The 18,755-nt window shown below is 39.4% G+C and overlaps 1 protein-coding gene across 1 annotated transcript; it reads right to left on the reverse strand.

Moving 5' to 3' along the window:
• Positions 1-553: 553 nt before the first annotated feature.
• LOC143852242 (ubiquitin-like-specific protease ESD4) lies at positions 554-18,015 on the reverse strand. The gene is made up of 9 exons (XM_077361641.1): positions 16,573-18,015; positions 8,115-8,197; positions 7,865-7,958; positions 7,655-7,753; positions 4,230-4,322; positions 4,002-4,121; positions 3,327-3,430; positions 1,465-1,537; positions 554-1,139 (listed from the first exon to the last, which is right to left on the reverse strand). Exons 1-9 carry the CDS (start codon positions 17,284-17,286, stop codon positions 1,077-1,079), a joined length of 1,443 nt encoding a protein of 480 aa, XP_077217756.1. The 5' UTR covers positions 17,287-18,015; the 3' UTR covers positions 554-1,076.
• Between the last annotated feature and the right edge of the window lie 740 nt (positions 18,016-18,755).

The following is an 18,755-nucleotide window of genomic DNA, read 5'->3' on the forward strand; positions in this document are numbered from 1 at the left end:
GGAGCCTAACGAATCCACACATGGCATGGGATGGGTAGTTTTGCCATTTTCACTGGTAAAAAAGCAAAAATCAAAGGGAAGATTTCTAATGTGTTATGAAGCTATTGTTAGGTTCCTCTCTTGGTCCCCAGATCAGTTATCATATCATTATTCTTCTAAGAATATTCCAAATACATTAAAACTGAACTCAACTAAACCAATTTTTTAGAAAATTCTAAATACATTATTTACAAAATATCTAACCCTCTCTAGATTCCTACCCTCCTAGAAACTTGTACTTTTTTTAAACGTTCAAAAGCTCTCAACATAAGTAGATATATCTAGAATTCTTTATATAATTTTGAGATGTCCACAAGGTTCTAGACTCTAGACTTCTGGAAGGTTCTCCACTTCTCTATGCTTGATCCTCTAATTGTCGTATAAATGGAGATGTGGTGAGCCGTGACAAACAACTGACTTTAAAGGAGGTAGTCATTAGACCAAACACCAAGGGCGGCACTTGTACCGTAACCTGTACACCATATAATTTCAAAGCAGTAGACACCACAAAAAAAAAAAAAAAATTCCATTTCTTTGCAATTGGAGAACATATGCATGCTACAACCTGTTGAATTGAAAAGAGAAGGCAAACAATTACCGATACCGAATAGAGAAGACATACACAGAGTGTCTGCTAACCCCTCCCTCCCCTACCAAAAACACCCTTTCAACTCACTTGCCACCCCTCTCTTCCCTCAAACAATTATGTATAAAATATACAAGAGCCTTCATGTCTTGAAATTCCTGTTCAGCTTTCGATTAGTTTCCTGGGGGGCAAAACTAGTCTGCTTGAAGACCTTAATTAGCCATTTAGCTTCTCTCACACCCGCAGCGATGATCACCACCAACACTGAACATGGTAGCAGCCTATGGGGTTGACCAACACATCAAGTTTAACCCATTGCAGCTCTCGTCACATCGACATGCCACTTTTGTAATCACCCAACGTGACACCATCTTCGTCTTCGTTCCGTGTCCACCCATCAAATATTATGAATCAAGGTGCTTGAAACAATGCCACAAACAAATATCAGGGTTCACTCCGCTTTCAATGTCAATATCTCCTTGGCCGTCCTCTGCCTGAAATAAGGCATGTGTGCCTACAAATAGGAGGTACAAATTGGCTCAAAAACACATTATGGATCTGCCTTCTACATGCTCACCAGCACTGACCATTCACGATCAGAGGGCAATCAGGTGCGCAGCACAGTACTTGGTCGGGATTCCATACCGAGATCGGGTGGTGGGTCCCAGGCCTGATTACCATCTGATCATGATTACAGTGATGATAGCCAAATACTCTTATTATTTGGTGTAAATGTCAAATTTCAGAACTATCTGTAAATCCATAGTCCATCAGTGGGTTCTGGTTTTTTAACCATGGGATACCAACATAATATAATTAAAAAGGTAAGAAAGACTTACCTGTGTGAAATACAGTTCTAAACCCCTGCTGTAGAAGTCCACATACTTGATCATGAACATGCCACAGTCCCACCTGGTAAGATTAGAAAAACATCACTTCAGATAACCTTACAAGTGGAGGAAAATATTGAAACGGGTAAAATTTAACCAGCGTTCAGCACTCGGATAATATTGAGGAAACTTTGTAAACCAAAAATTTTGCAGTTCCATTCCTAAAACTCTTCAATGTATGGTTTTAACTTCTGGAGGACTAAACCCCTCCCACAGGCTTAATTAATTTCCCTAGCAAGAAAATTTGAACAAATAAATACATATTACAATGAGGGCATCTTTTTTTTTTTTTAAAGGTACAATGAGGGCATCTTACTCTCATCATTTACTGATGGGAAGAGGGGAGTTAATAAAATGAGTGTTCATGAAGTATTAGTGTATTACTAAAGTAATAAATACAGAAAACGGCACATAAAAGGAAATGTCAAAATGTCATAAAGGTTATGCACTCACTGAATTGCCAGAATGTATGCAACTGCAAGCTTCCTTGTGGTTAGAAAAAAGATGTGTTCTTTAAAGTCCCCTATCACGAGCCCATCCAAATCATCCTGACATCTTGTGGGCACGTTGGGCTACCCTAAGTGAGTACATTCAAATCCTTTTAGCAAAAGAGGGGGGGTGATACCATGAAATGCAATTAAAATTGGCATGACCTGGACCCCACTCATCTGCAAGGTCTCCCCTAAGTGGGTACATTCACATCCTTTTAGCAAAAGAGGGATGATAGATACCATGAAATGCACTTAAAATCGGCATGATATGCACCCCATTCATCTGCAAGGTCTCTCATGAATCACAGATATAAGTGCATTTCATGGTCTCATCCCTCTTTTGCTAAAAGGATTTGAATGTACCCACTTAGGGGAGCCCACCCACTTAAAATCTGCATGATCTGGACCCCATTCATCCGCAAGGTCTCCCAGGAATCGCAGATGTAAGTGCATTTCATGATATCATCCCATTTTTGCTAAAAGGATTTGAATGTAACAACTTAGGGGAGCCCACCCTCTTAAAATCAGCATGATCTGGTCTCCATTCATCCGCAAGATTTCTCAGAAATTGCAGATGTAAGTGCATTACATGGTATCATCCCTCTTTTGCTAAAAGAATTTGAATGTACCCACTTATGGGTGCCTGCCCACTTACAATCAGCATGATCTGGACCTCATTCATCTGCTGGGGCCACTATGGCGATGCTATAAGCCTAAAACGCCCACCCATTGGGCAATTCTATCCATCTGAAAGGTGGCTTGTATATGGACTATTCAATAAAATTGCACAAGGGTCCACATTCAAGTCCTTTGAATAGTAGGATCACTCATGGAGAAGATATCTTAGGCTATGTCTTCTCCCTCTGTACAAACAATCAACATCACGCGAATTTGTAGAGAACAGGAAATACTTTTTTGAGAACAAGGAACTTTCTCATACCCCATTATATCAAATTCAGAAAGCAAGTAACCTTTTTATAGCCTTACAGAAATATTTATATCCTTTTATGTGATTTTCCCAAATAAATATGATGATCTGCTAACAGAAGATGGAAAGCAGACCACCGAGATGTAATTGCTATGCTAATTTAAAGCTGGTGGAACAGCTAGCTGCAATGAACTTGTCAATAACAGCTTGAGTATCAAGCTAAAAATTAGGTCAAGAATGTTTGTGCATGTAGGTTTGGCTAGTCTCCTAGCAGTTGTGATATAGATGTCGCAACATATAAAGGTGATGAGTACATCCTGGATTGAGCAACAAAAAAAAGCGTAGAAAAAAAAAAAAATATGTGCACATGACAGGGAACGACTAACACATACCCATTCAGCTGTTCTGGAAGGTCATTAACAAATTCTTGCTTCCAAGAACTTATATTGAAATCCTTCCCATTTTTGTCCTTTACTTCATCCACTAAATATCTAGCCTGACATTATAAAAAAGATCAATATCAGGACACTTTCAGCATACCATATCATAACTAGGTACAACCAGCATCCAAAGTAAATGCAAATTCCATAACTCGTAACTTTCACTGCATTTTTGCCAGTTCCAGATGGAAAAAGAAGGGAATTTCCAGAAGCAACTGCTCTGATCAGAATTTCCAGAATTCCAGCCGGAATTTTTGCGGAGATTTCTGTTCCAGATTCCTTCCTGGAATAGAATTTTTCAAAATTTCTGTCCGCAACGGAACAGAATGGACAACTACCAAGTGTAGCCTACCATTTAAAAAAAAAAAAAAAAACACTATGGAGTGTAGCCTCACTCAAAGGAGGGAAATATGTACACGACAGCTTTCTGAAATTGTCTATATGATACAAGGAGCATCTGTTCCATTTTGATCTGGATTGCTCATATTTATTTTGTCATGCCTCCCTAGCATTATCTTGAGGCTTTAGAGAATTGGTTGATGGAACTTCCTTAGTTATTGGCAGTTTAATTCTTTCATTATGTAGAAGGCATCATATGCACAGAAAATCAATTCAAGCACCACATACCAGTACTTTTAGCGCTTGGGTATCCCTCCCTCTAAGTGAATCCAGATACTGGAACTTTTCATCCTTTATATTAATAACTGCCAAACACCAGTGTATCTCTTTATGTACAGGGACAAATATCTGCACAGGATCAGGCACACCAAAATAATGATAAAATGGAAAGGACACATTAAAGCAAACAAGTAGAAAGTACAACTAAGAAGGTCAGAAGGGGGATAACAACTTTACTTTGTCACACTCAATAAGGTCGTACCCTATCTTCCTTTGGGTGGTCCACCTTCTAACAGCTTTGAAGTCATAACCACTCCTTCCGCTAATCAACTACACAGACAAATCAGAAAAGAAAAAGAAGTCACAAAACACAACCTAAAATTATTACCTGGACTCAAGACTAGAACAACATAAAGGAATGAGAGGATAAAGTGTGCATAAACAAAGGAAACTACACACGATAAGATATGTACGTAGATAAAGAGGGAGAGAAAACCAGAATATATACACAGAAAACAAACAAAACAGAATGGGTGTGAAAATTCCTTCAGTTATTGAGCTATTGACTTTATTCTAGAAATGGGATCAGTTAAGGTCCTGTTGACATTATTTCAGAAATGACTTCCTTCTGTATTGCATGTTTCTTTATACTCTATATTAAAGATTAAATCAACCGAGAAATTTAAATGATCCAGATACCCTTTACTTGAATATTATTGACAGAAAATCTCGGCCTTCAAATGGCCAACAGAACAATCAACAATGAAACACATTTTAGCCAGAAAGGTTTCAACACTTTCCCTATAAATATTCTTATGAACATTAATTTCCTTTCATGGAAGATATGTGATTTTGATTCTATGTCAGATTATGACACATAATTCAGCCTTACATTTTTCATTATTGGTAGTTTAAGGAGGTATTATTAATAGTTTAAGAAACTCTTTCCATGTGAATCTGTGAACATCAAAAAGATTGAAAGGCTGTGGAAGGTCTCTCTCTCTCTCTCTCTCTCTCTCTCTCTCTCTCTCTCTCTCTCCATGATATCAGAGCCAAAACAGCAGCAATTACAAAGGTGTGAATACAGATACATGGTGCTGCATGGGTAGGTGTGACATATTTGTTCAAGAAAACCCAAAATTCAACATAGAGAAGTAAGACTGTATAGAGAAATTATAAAGTAGGCATCCATCCATCCATCCTATCTATAACCAAACAATTTTGATTCTGACCAGGAGGGGGTGGGATCACTAATTGATATCCAATCATAAATAATGTCTTGAACGGCAGTACAAGCATAATATGTGCTTTTGATGAATGCATGAATGCTTCAATAATTCAACTAATAAACTGATCAAGGTTTTTAACCTTTTCCTTTCAATATTCTAGCATTTCTATCCTTCCAGATTATCCATGAAGCAAAGGAAAAGAGGATTTTCCATAAACATTCTAGTCTTATTTCTTCCCGGTTAGCACCACCATGACCAAAATGAGCTGATAGAAGGTAAATCATTTATGCCAAGGCATACACGAAATAGACCAAAGAAACAACTCCATATCAGGGCTAACCACAGGCACTGAATAAGCATGTGGGTACAAGTAGCACAATCACATATCTTCCTTATGGTCAATTGATCACCAGTGAGGATCTTCGTATGAAGAAAACATCAAATGAAGGCAATCACCCTGAAAGAAGCTAGGGAGTGCGAAATGTTGAGAAACCTCAGAGTATTTCAAAAAAATCACAGAGCATAATAAGACTAGACTGAGAAGATCCCACTCTTTTTGGGGGACTGGATTAGCTTATATGTACAATCACTTGTCAAAGAATATATATATATTTTTTTTTGAATGATAAAAGGAATTCATTAAAGAAAACGAGACCAAGGGGGTCCCCAAAATACAATGAAAAGCAGACTAACAGGAACAGAAAAACATAAACAAAAGTTAAGGAGGAAGAAAATAAAAAAGCTCTAAACTCTCCCTTGAAATTCTCTCACTTGTCAAGGAATAATGATCCTTAAACTTTTCAGATAATGAGAGAGGAACTCCTTAAAAGTTCTTAATGGCATACCTTCTTAAAATCAGCTTCACGACACTGCAAGGGCCCTCTCTATCCAATCTAATCAGCTATGAAGTCTCTAATCCCTAAGATTAACAACTTTTGGAAAAAGAGTTTCTGAAAACTGAAGCAAGCGATTTGCCGCATCACTTATCCATCCAAAGGCAAATATTCGACTGACCACCAACACAAAAGGATAGATGAGAATTGAAGGTTTTAAATTTAGATTTCCAGGAGTCCAAATCAGAAATCCATATGAGAATGGAAGGCTTTAAATTCAGATTTCTAGGAGTCCAAATTGGAAATCAATAGAAACCGACTGTTCAAGGCATAAACAACTCCCTTCCCTTTGCTATTTTGATAAAATGACTTTAGACCGTACCTCTTATTATTAAAGAGCCTCCACCAACGTATCGCTAGCGGAGCCAAATTTTGTAACCTTGGGAGCAGCACGCAGGAGGAAGACTAACCCCAACACACACACACACCGACACCCACCCACCCACCACCCACCGGTTTGCAAACTTGTTAGGACTAGGATGAGCGAATGTCATCCATAAAAGGACAAAAATCCATTTTCCCATTTGAATGTAGGAAATGACTATAGATGATACAAAGCTATAGAAGTTTATATTTTATACATTAATAGTTTAAGTCCAATGCAATTATATAACATATACATCTACTAACTTAACCTAACAAAATTTTGGTTTTTCTTATTGGGTGACCCCGTCAGCATATGATATTTCTAACCATCTTCATTTTTCGTGCTCTGTTTCCACCTCGTGCCTTCTGAAGACGCCTCTGTGCTTGCTCCCATGAAGCATACTTTGAAGGGTTAGAGTTTGATGCAAGCAAGTTGGTGATGGTGGGACTAATGGAGTAATAAGAGCAAGTTGGGAGCACTATGAGAGTGGTTTCTACCTCTTTGGTATCATGTGCCTTTGTTGCTCCTTCCTAAGGAGCGCTGAATAGCAGTTCTAGTGTGGGAGCGGCACATATGAGGAAGATTCTTGATTTTAACCCCTAACTCATACGGAAAAGATGAATAAAAGCAAACAAGAAACTAACAAAGAATAAGGAGAAGACCATATGAAGTTAAACCAGTACAAACTTGGGGAAAAGAAAGCCCCTAGTCTAAAGACAATACTTGAGCCAAATTCTTAGCAATAATGAATTCGAGCATCATGGAAAATCATTCTGCATGTTCTACAATTTCCAATCCTGCCTTGTCTTTTTAGACCATGCTGTGGTCAGCTTCTCTGATCATTTTCTGGTCTCACATGACCTGCAAATAATTTCAGTCCTCTTATTGTCAAAAACATGTGATAATACCTTTTGTAGGTTATTTTTTATTTCACATTGATAGGGAGAACAAATTGCAATAAACCATCAACACTGAATATGGTTGGACCAGTTTCTAATGAGATTTCTCATTCGAATGCAGATGTAACATATATTCAGATGACCATCAAACAAATGCGTTCAACCCATAAAAATGATTGAAAGGGTATGACAATCGGTAAAAGTTGAATTATCAAATTGTGTTAAGCCTAACCACGTGCGTAGAGGAGTCAAACACAAAAAGTAATTATCCAACCTTTTTGTAGAAGAAAGTGTTGAAGAAATGGCACTTTAAAAACTTCTTTGGACATCTTTTCTCTCTCTCCTTCAACAATTCAAGGTACAAGTTTATGACCTACAAAAGAAAAAAGAGGATCTGTATAACAGACAAATGTAACAAAATGTACTCACTAAACAGTTAGCTTTCATCAAACATTGCAAGGATATGTATGTATCAAAGAATTACCTCATCATTCAACCAAGCACCTGGATTCAAGCATTGCAATATATCCCTTGTTATCTCAATATTAGAACTCTCATGTACAACTAAGATTTCCCTCCTACACACGGAGAAACAATATCTAATATTAATACCAATATTTATTTTTTATTTTTTTGAATGATAATACCAATATTATGTATGTGTGTGTGTGCGTGCGTGCATGTTACTTATTAAGCATCCATTGATTTAAATAACATTTTCAAAACAACCATACCTTTTTGAGGTAAAAGATAAAGCACGAGATACATCGTCTATTTCTGCCTCTTTAAGGGGAATAAAAGGTTCTTGAGCAACATCCTGAAAACATGTAACCAATTAAAAAAGTGCAAAGTAAAAGCAAACAGAAGAAACAATAATCTTGTATTATTTGGAAGTGTGAATTTCCATAATTTTACTTATACAACAAAAAATATAATGACAATGAAATTCTTCTGATCGTGGAGCATCAAAAGTGACTCACCAAATAAAGCTAAAAGTGGTATTCTCGATAGGAATGTGCATGTATGTAAGCCATAAATATGCATGTGTAGATAGGGAGCTAACATCAGTACACCTTAATTTTACTTGAACCACCCTTGCATGACTTGTAATTGAAAATAACAAAGATGCCATTGGAACCTTGTTTTGATCACTCAATCTGATAGAAGGGGGAGGAGGAAAGACGAAGAAGTGGGAAGAGAAGAAAGCAAATAGAAGAGGAAGTGAAGTGGATAAGAAAAAGGAGAATATAGAGAGATAGACAGAGGAACCTCTGAACCTCTACTACCGCTACACCCTCCTTAACTACCACCATTCAACCCTCCTCCCCGTCCCCTTCAACCACCTCACCCTACGCCATTAAACCCATGTACAACAACACCATATCCAAATCCGCTACCAGCACCCAAATCTCCTGCATCTATCCATATCCCTTCCACAACTGCCTTTCCCTACCCCATATCCACTAATAACCCCCAACTTTCTCCCAAAACAAAAGACACGTTCACGTTGTTCATTCCACCAACATTTACACTCCCATTCCCTTCTTGCATGATCTTAAATTCAACTATCCCCACTCCCCACCCCCTTGCCGCCGCTGCCGCCGCCCAAGTCAACGACCAAACTTTAGTAGTCGTCAAATTTGATCTACATAACAAGGCCAAAACCCTTGCTCCTAGTGAAAATTGATTCATTCGTGTTCTTTTTTTTTTCTCTATTCTCCTCTTCTTTTCCCTTCCCTCCACCCCTCAATTCTTCATCAACATTCCTCTTTTCGTCATGTTCCTCTCTTAGCCAATGGAACCAACACAAGGCTCAAAAGGTAATTTTCTTATTTTCAAAAGTTGCACATGTACACATAATGTATGTATGCATATATGATTATACATACATAACATAATTGTTAGAAGAAATTGGGTTTCATCTATCCAGGGCTGGAAGTTGATTTCAGAAAGATGATCAGAATAGCGGAGAATAGAGATCGGATTCGTGGAAATTCTGGGGGGAATAGATCTTCCGGGAATTTGGGCAGAAAGGAGAGAGAACTAAAGAGGTTGAAGTCTGCGGTGAATTATTGGGGATCTTCATCGGGTAAATCTAAAGTGGTGGGTTTATCTGAGCGGAAGTATTAGAAGAGAGCGGGTGGGAGAACCTCCAAAAAAGTTGTTTTATGAAGATTTTATCATGGAATATTAATGGGTTGGGTTCGCTCGACAAGCGGATTCAGCTTAAAGATCTTGTGGTTAATCTCAAACCGGAGGTTGTTTGTATTCAAGAAACAAAAATGGGTCTTATCGATCGGCGATTATTGAAAAGTATTGGTGGTAAAACTGCATGGGATTTTTTTTTTCTGGCATCCAATGGAGCCTCTGGTGGTCTCTTAATTTTTTGGGATGGAGATAAATGGCAGAAAGAGGCCGAGATGTGTGGCAAATTTTCTTTATCTGTGCTTTTTCGAAATCGGGTGGATTCCTCGTAGTGGTTGTTCTCTGGAGTGTATGGTCCGCTTATTGGGGTGGAAAAAAAGATTTTATAGGAGGAGTTGGACAGGGTTAGGGGTTCTTGGTCGGCTCCTTGGTGCATTGGAGGAGATTTTAATGAAATCAGATTGGTTAGTGAGCGGTGGGGGTGTAGGCGATCTAATTCGAACATGCAGGCTTTTACGGATTTCATTGCTAAACATAATCTTATTGACTTACCTCTTTCAGGGGGCAGTTTTATTTGGCGTAGAGGGGAGAGTCTCAGCCGCATTGATCGTTTTCTTATTTCTCCTAGTTGGTTGACTGTCGTCCCTGAAGTTCATCAAAAAATTCTTCCTCATTCGGTGTCTGATCATTGTCCCCTATTATTGGATCCCAGGATGGAATCTTGGGGGCCTGTTCCTTTCAGGTTTGAGGTGGCATGGCTCCAGGATCCTAGTATGGAATCGTTATTGGGCGAATAGTGGAACTCAATTGATGTATTTGGTCAAGCTGATGTGATCATTGGTATGAAGCTGCGGTATGTGAAATCTAAGTTGAAATTTTGGGTGATGGAAGGTAAGCTGGTTAAGCTGGCTAGGAAAAGATGGGTGGAGAATTTTATGAGAGTGGTCGAGGTGAAGATTGAGGAGGGATTGGCTTCAGAGGCTGAGAAAGTTGAACTGGGCAAAGTTCAAGAAGAACATAAAGGTTTGTTACTGAGAGAGGAGATCTCTTGGAAACAACGTTCGAGGATGAAATGGTTGAAAGAGGGCGACAAGAATTCAGCTTACTTCCATGCCATGGCCAATGTTCGTAGGAGGAATAATCGAATTTCTGTGCTGGAGGTGGAAGGAAGAAGGCTTGCTAATAAAGAGGGTATATCAGGTGCCATTCTTGATTTCTATGAGTCTTTATATTCTGCGGAAAATATTGTCCGTCCCATTCCAGAGGGTGTGGTGTACAATCGGCTAACGATAGCTGAGAGGGCGCTGTTGGAGGTTCCCTTTGACGAAGAGGAAGTTCAAAAAGCTGTCTTTTCATTGAGCAGAGATAAAGCTCCTGACCCAGATGGATTTTGCTTGGCGTTTTTTCAATCTTGCTGGGATTATGTGAAACGGGATATTATGAGGTTCTTCCAAAAAAAATTTAATGGTTTGAGCTTGGATCGGAGTTCAGGGGCTACTTTTATTTCTCTTATCCCTAAAGTTACGGGCGCTATCAAAGTATCGGATTTCAAGCCTATTAGCTTGGTGGATTGTCTTTACAAAGTAGTTGCAAAAGTGTTAGCAGACCGAATTAAGGTGGTGATGCCTTCCGTTATTCCCGGTTCTCAGAGTGCCTTTGTGTCCAATAGACAGATATTGGATTGCATCCTTATAGCTAATGAAGCTATCGATTAACAGTTAAGGTCGGGTTCTAGAGGGATCATTTGTAAGCTGGATATGGAGAAAGCATATGATAGGGTGGATTGGGGGGGTCTGGATTATGTTATCGGTCGTATGGGGTTCGGGGAAAGGTGGAGGGGATGGATGCGAAGATGTGTGGAGTCTGCTTACTTTTCGGTTCTTATTAATGGATCTCCGAAAGATTTTTTTAAGTCCTCTAGGGGGTTGAGACAAGGGGATCCGCTTTCCCCTTTCCTTTTTGTGATTGTGGCTGAGACGTTGAGCAGGCTCATTGTTTCTGGGTGCGGCATTGGTTTGTTCCGAGGGTTTGAAGTGGGCAAAGATAAGGTCGAGGTGTCGCATTTGCAGTTTGCTGATGATACGCTGCTCTTCTGCTGTTCTGATGCGCCTTCTATTGAAAATCTTAAGGGGACTATCAGATGTTATGAGCTGTTTTTTGGTCAGAAAGTAAATTTCCACAAATCTTGTATGTTTGCTGTCAATCTGCCTTCGGAATTAGCTTCTGACCTTGCTGCGAAGTTGGGTTGTAAACTGGACTTTCTCCCTTCCAGCTACTTGGGGCTTCCTCTTGGCGTGGGTAGACCAAAGAAACATCTCTGGGACCCAGTGGTTGAGAGAATTGGTAGGAGGCTAGACATGTGGAAACGGAATCTCATATCCAAAGGTGGCAGATTGGTGTTGGTAAAGGCGGTCCTAGCTAGCATCCCTACATATTTCCTATCTCTTTTTAAATGCCCGGTTAGTATTTCGATGAGGATCGAGCAAATTCAACGGAGATTTTTATGAGGAGGTTCCGGGGATTCTTCTGGGGTTCCTTTGGTGAAATCGGCGGAGGTCTGCACTCCGTTTAAGTCTGGGGGTTTGGGGAATAGGAGAATAAGGGAATTTAATATTGCGCTGTTAGGGAAATGGCTGTGGAGGTTTGGTAGTGAGCAAGACCAGATGTGGGCGAAAGTAGTGGTTAGTAAATATGGGGCTAAGTTAGGAGAGTGGGAGTCGGACGACTTATTCTCTCCAAAAGGGATTACTGTTTGGAGAGATATTTTGAAAGTCAGATCAAAATTTGCTTTGGGAATTAGGTTTAAAGTATATTCAGGAGATCGTATTCGATTCTGGTTTGGTGTGCTTCTGAGCGTTTGAGTGTTTTGCTCCCTGCGCTATTTCTAATAGTTCCTGACAAGGCAGTGTTGGTTCACGATTGCTTCATTCGGGAATGTGGTAGAGTGTTGTGGATGCCAGCTTTTCGCAGGAATTTCTTTGAGAGAGAGATGAATGCTTTGGCGAGTCTCTTTAATCTATTAGAATCTTGCTCTATTAAGTTGTCCGGGGTTGATAAGAGAGTATAGATTTGGGATACATCAGGGTTTTTCTCTGTTAAGTCTTTCTATTCCCATCTTATCCCTGGCTCGCCTCATCCAATTTTGGCTATGGTGTGGAATTCTTCATGCTCTTCTCGGGTGTGTTTTTTCGGGTGGGCAGCTTGCAGGGATAGGATTCAGACCATTAATTTTCTCAGGAAGAGAGGAATGATTCTAGTTGACTATTGCCCTCTCTGCTTTAAGGCCGGTGAGTCGGCCTCTCACCTTTTTATCCATTGCAGCTTTGCGTCAGTTGTTTGGGGTTTAATATTGTCGAGATTTGGCCTTTGCTGGGTGTTCCCTAGTTCTATTTTGGATTCGTTGAAGTGCTGGGAGGGAGTGCCTTGGAAGAAAAAAGGGAGAATGCTTTGGAAGATGTGCTTATTTTATACATTTTGGTAAATTTGGAAGGAGAGGAATGCGAGAATTTTTAAGGGTGTGCATAAATCTGCTCAGAGGGTTTTCATCAATATCATTGCTTCTGTAATAGAAAGGGCTCATTGTCTTCCCTCTTTCCGTTTCGTTTCTTCTTTTGATTTATGGGAAGGGTGGAGCGTGATTTGTATGGAAGGGTCCCATTGCCCCAAGGTGATTCAAAAGTGGAGTCCTCCCCCGCCTGGCTATCTGAAAATTAATTTTGATGGTTCCAGCATTGGTAATCCGGGGCCGGCTGGGGTGGGGGGATTATGCCGTTCTTCTAGTGGTGAGCCCATTTGGTCTTATTCTGGTCCCCTGGGGGTCTGTGATTCCAGTGAAGCTGAGGTTCTTGCGACGTTTGAAGGGTTCAAACTCATTGATGGGGGTTCTTTGAACTCGTTTATCGTGGAAGGTGACTCTCTCAATGTCATCAGATGGCTCCGGAGATCTGCATCGCCTCCGTGGAGATTTTGGTCAATTCTCGATGAGATTCACGATATCGTTCGTGGCTCTTCCATAGCTTTCAATCATGTGCGAAGATCTGTGAATGGCGAGGCAGATGCTTTGGCTCGGGAGGGTGTAAATAAGGATGTTTTGGAGTTTTTTGAGTTCTTCCCTCCTTGAGGCCCTTGTATTTCCTCTTTTCCTTGTTCTTTTTCTTTCTTTTTCTCTTGTTTCTTCCTAGGGTGACCTCCTTGGTCTTCCCGTTTTAATATATCTGCTCTGTCTACCTTTCAAAAAAAAAATTGTTATAATATATGAGGAAATACCTTATTACAAATGGAAGGGGCCACCAAATCGATCTAGACCATCCATCTAATTGGGCCCACTTTCAATCTCTCATGGTGCAAAAATCCAACTCACACAACACTTCTAAGCTTAGTTATCAATTCTGTTCTGGTGTGTGTTTTGTTTTGCTTCTGAATTGGAACATCTCAGAGTTCTGTTCCAACAGAACACTACGACTTGTGGAAATGTTTTTTATTTTTATTTTTTTTAAATAGGTTTTTAGGAGAAAAGGGCAAGTAATGGGGTCCTCCATGTTTTTTTAAATAAGTGGTTGTAAAAGAGAATGGAGAGGTACCAGTCATCTTCAAGCTCAAGTAGGGTTTTAGAAGGCTCTTTTGGATGAATGGATTTCTCAAAGGTGTGAAAAAAAAAGAGGGTTAGATGTGTTTTAACCAAGGTTTTAAATTTCGGTTTTGGTTTCGATCAGCACAGAAACGGAAACATTTCGGTTTCAGTTGGAAATTTCGATAGAAATCTTGTAAAATCATGGAAATGTATGGACAAGGTTTTAAATTTCGGTTTCGGTGGAAATCTTGTAAAATCACGAAAATGTCTGGAAACATATAGAAATGATGAAACTTTAAGATGAAACATTGAAAATTGCTCAAATAAGCACAAATACATAGAAGCCATCCCATAAATAATAAAGTCATCCATAATGGCTTAAGCACATCAAACACTTACATTCGTTGTTGCACATGTCATGAACAGTAAAGTCGATAAAGAAGTACAATGTAATAAAGTATAAGAAAGTACAATGACCAGTCTCCCCTCCAAGGACCCCAACTCTATGTCAATACGGCATAGAGTTACGAGGTATTATTAGTCCCGTGCCAATCTGACATCCTATGCACAAGATATAGTTACTTTGATGTGCAGTTCAATGATGTTGCCTACCAAATATGATGCAATGCCAACATGGCAGCCATGTCATGCCTAGGTGGCTTGGTGGGTGGGTGGGTAGGCGGGAATGAACACTGGAACTCTACCCAAGCCACCTAGGCATGACATGGCTGCCATGTGAGCACTGCATCAAAATATCATTCTATACATTAATAAAATGAAATGCAAATTATCACATAGCGGAACTGTAAACCGCAATGATAATATAGTGGAACTGTAATTTCTCCCATAACACGGGTCCTGGGTGATTTTATTTTACCTGGGATGCCCCTTATGGGCTTATCTTCTCGATTGCTGGTCCTCGTTGTACATTTTCTCGTGTGCAATGAAATCGTTAATTTTGAAAGAAAAAAAAATGAAATGCAAATCATAACATCTTTCCATTTTTTGTCGTTTCGACCATTTCAGTCGAATTTTGAGAAATAATGATGAGGAAGAAATTCAATAAGATTTCGTTTCAGTGGGGATGACTTTCTTGCTTATGTGATGGTTTCCATGTATTTGTGCTTATTATAGCATTTCCCGAAGTTTCATCTTAAAATTTCATCATTTGCATACGTTTCCATGATTTTACAAGATTTGAGCTGAAATTCCCAACTGAAACCAAAATGTCTCCATTTCCGTGCCGATCGAAACCGAAAACTAAAAACTTGTCCTATTGTTCATCCATATGATCACATTAAGTGAATCACCATCAACGATGAGGTGATTTAAAGCACTATGATCAACCAACAGGAAATAGTGCAAGATAGCTAATGCCTCCACTTTGTTTGAATCCTTCAAGCCGATCTGGCTAGATAAGACCCACTTACTAGCACCAGCAAAATCTCTAAGGATTCCCCCCACTCCAGCTAGACCCGAATTTCCTAAGCTTGAGTCTTCAAAATTGAATTTAAGAATACCAACATTGGGGCAGTCCATCGATGGGTAGAATAGGAAGGATTCGCTTGATTAATGTATATCTCAAATAGAAACACCCCTAAAGGAAGGGTAGGACTCCAACCCAAAGAATAGTCATTGATAGAGCCATCTGAAAGGTGGCACGTGGCCTTTTGAATTTGTTTTTGAAAATGCGATCATTCCTTTCTTTCCAAATCACCCAAATATTAGCTAGAAATACTAGCGTCCATAAGGTTCTACCTTTCAATGGCCAAGGGGCAAAGTTCTAAATTCCAACCTCTAAAAACTCTTCGATGTGGGCCAGGATTACCCACGAAATATTAAAGAAGATGAGAGTGCAACTCCAAATCTCTCTTGCAAACCTGCAATGAATGAAGATGTAGTCCACAATTTCTCCTGCTTCTAAGCACAAGGCGCAAAGATCTATAATTATCATTTCTGTTTTTGTAAATGGTCTACTAGCAAATACCAAAGGTTATTGAAGATGGTATTGCCCCTCAAATACGAAAGGCTATTGAAGATGGTCTTGTCCCTCAGCTACTATCATCACGCTCATATGACAGCTTTTTTAATATTTAAAAGAAGCATATGAAAGCTTCACGTTCATCAAAGAGCAATACACTACTAATTACATGAGCATTTATGCAATTATGTGTCCCAAAAGTTGTATTTTAAAAAAAAATGTACCTGAGTTGTAATAATTTCTGGGTTTAGAAATGGAAGGAAAATTCTATAAAGTATAAAATACTATACAGTGAAGTTCAATATTAATCATCCTAGTTGTGCTCGCATGGTAATAGATAGACAGGTATAAAGAAATGCAAACACAGAACATTCACAACTAACGTAAGCTAGAGAGAAGCTGCAAAGTAGTAAATAATTCTTAGTACAAGCAGTAGAATAAGCTCCCCCAATAGTCCAAATTGGGAAAGACAATAGATAAATACAAATCCTTTTACCTCCTTTACTTCCTCTGGCAAAACCTTTATGAACTTGAATGCAGACCTCTTTGCCTCAGTCAATCTGATTTGAAGCTCTAAGGTACTTAATTTGGAATCCCTTTTCAGCGAAGAATCGTGCAACCGTTTGTACACTGGTGACTGGCTTGCCCATTCCTCCAATGCATGGTTTACCGGCGGACCCACATCCGTATAGTCTGAAACTATCGAATGGCCTTCTTGCTTCTCAACCAGATTCCTATACTCTTCTACACCCAATTCTTCAACAGTTACACCTTTCAAATGATTGGTATCACCATGGATAACTGTCTCACCATGTTTCCACAACTTCACAGATTCAAAAGCACTGTCTTTCGTCTCCTTCAATCGAGCCGCTATCGAACCCAAAACATTCCCCATCCCAACAAAAACCCTATCCACCTTCTCAAAACCCCAATTCGCCTCTCGCTGAGAATTACTAATCGAATTTGCAGACCTCAAAAACTTTAGATTTCTCTGAGGAGCGTGAACTGGTCGGGTAAGAGGCAAAGGTGGAGGGAATTTTCGAAACCTAGAGACCGGACTTTTGGACGTATGAATCGAAACGTTTTGCTTTAGGGTTGATGGCATTGGAGAAAATCGAGTTTTCTTCAGGACTGGAGAACCAATTGAATAGTCAGGACTAGAACTGAAAACGCCATTAAGACGTTTGCGGCTCTCTGTTAGGGCACCCATGTTCAATCCACACTATTCCAAAAACCCTAAAAACCCTAGAAAACATTCCCATCTATGTACTATTATTTCATCACAGATAACACCAAAAGGTAAAAAAAGTAAAGACATTAAAGAAACTGATTGCAGAAAATACCATAAAAAAACGAAATAAACTGAAACCCTAGAAAACCACCTTGTAAACCCACTACTTTCCTACCAAAAAATATTTTAAAAAAATCTTCTTCCTGAGAGAAAATTAGGGTTTTCGAGACTCAATAAAGTGATAACAATCAAAAGCGATTGAAAAGTTCGTCGCTGACTTATGGAAAACCCTGGAAATGGATTTGACGGAGATAAATTACCTCGAAAACCCTAAAAACAATTCCAATCTATCAGACTACTGTTCCATAAAATTAGGTTGGGAAGAAGAACAAAAAAATCACGAAAAAGAATAAGAGAAAGAGGGGAAAAAAACCCTAGTAAAACGAAATGCTGCAAGGAAGCTAGGGTTTCGAGATCAACTGAAACTCACGATGAATTAACGACAGAAATTGAAATCTGAAATCCTCCTTCCAAAGACAAAAAAAAAACCCTAGAAATGTATTCGAAGAAGAGAAAATCCTTTTCAAAGAAAAATTAGAGAGAGGATTTAATTTCAAAAGGATGTACGGAATGAACAAAAAATCAATGGAAAACTTGGAAGAATTCTCTGGTAGATGACGAGGAGAACGACGGCTATGGAAATTAATAAAGAGAGAGAAACGTGCGAAAAGAGAAAATAAACAGAGGTGATTCTTTTTGGGCAATGATAAATTCGCACTGACTATAGGATAATTCGCACAACTTTAAAAGGAGGGTACTTGGCAGACCATACGCTTCTTAACGATTAGGGGAGCGAATTATCTTACAGTGGGTGCGAATTTATCATTGTAATTCTTTTTTCATCGTCGCTCTTCCGTTTAATTTGGAAAAATATATACGTAGTCCGCGTGACCATTCCAATTGGTGGCCCGCCCCAGGGATCACTAGTGCAACTTGGGCGGGTTCAACCTGGAAAAAAGTCAGGTTGGGTTGAGTTCGGGTTGAGTTTTCTCAATCCGGGTTGAGTTTGGGTTCTGGTTGAGGACTTGGGCAACCTAATATTTTTAATAATTTTTTTATTTTTTAAGCTTAAATCTTAGGTCGGGTTTGGGTTGGCAAAAAGGGTTCCTCGGGTTGGAACTCGGGTCGGGTTCAGCTTGAGGCCAACCCGACCCAGTTGCACCCCTACATGGATGCGCTTAGGGGTGCAACTTGGGTCGGCTGGCTCAACCTCGATCTGATTTCTACTCTAGTTGGGTTGGCATTACCTCGGGTTGGGTTATGGTTGAGGTCTTGGGCAACCTGACCCGACCTGGACGGGGACCCACCCCACCCTATAATTTTACTATGATTTTAAAAAATTTAGGATTATGTTTTCTTTTTTAGTATTTTTTTTTCTATATTTGTCA

Source organism: Tasmannia lanceolata, unplaced genomic scaffold (assembly GCF_043159265.1).
Source record: "Tasmannia lanceolata isolate RefF3 unplaced genomic scaffold, GAP_Taslan_0.1 ptg000019l, whole genome shotgun sequence".
Taxonomy (NCBI): domain Eukaryota; kingdom Viridiplantae; phylum Streptophyta; class Magnoliopsida; order Canellales; family Winteraceae; genus Tasmannia; species Tasmannia lanceolata.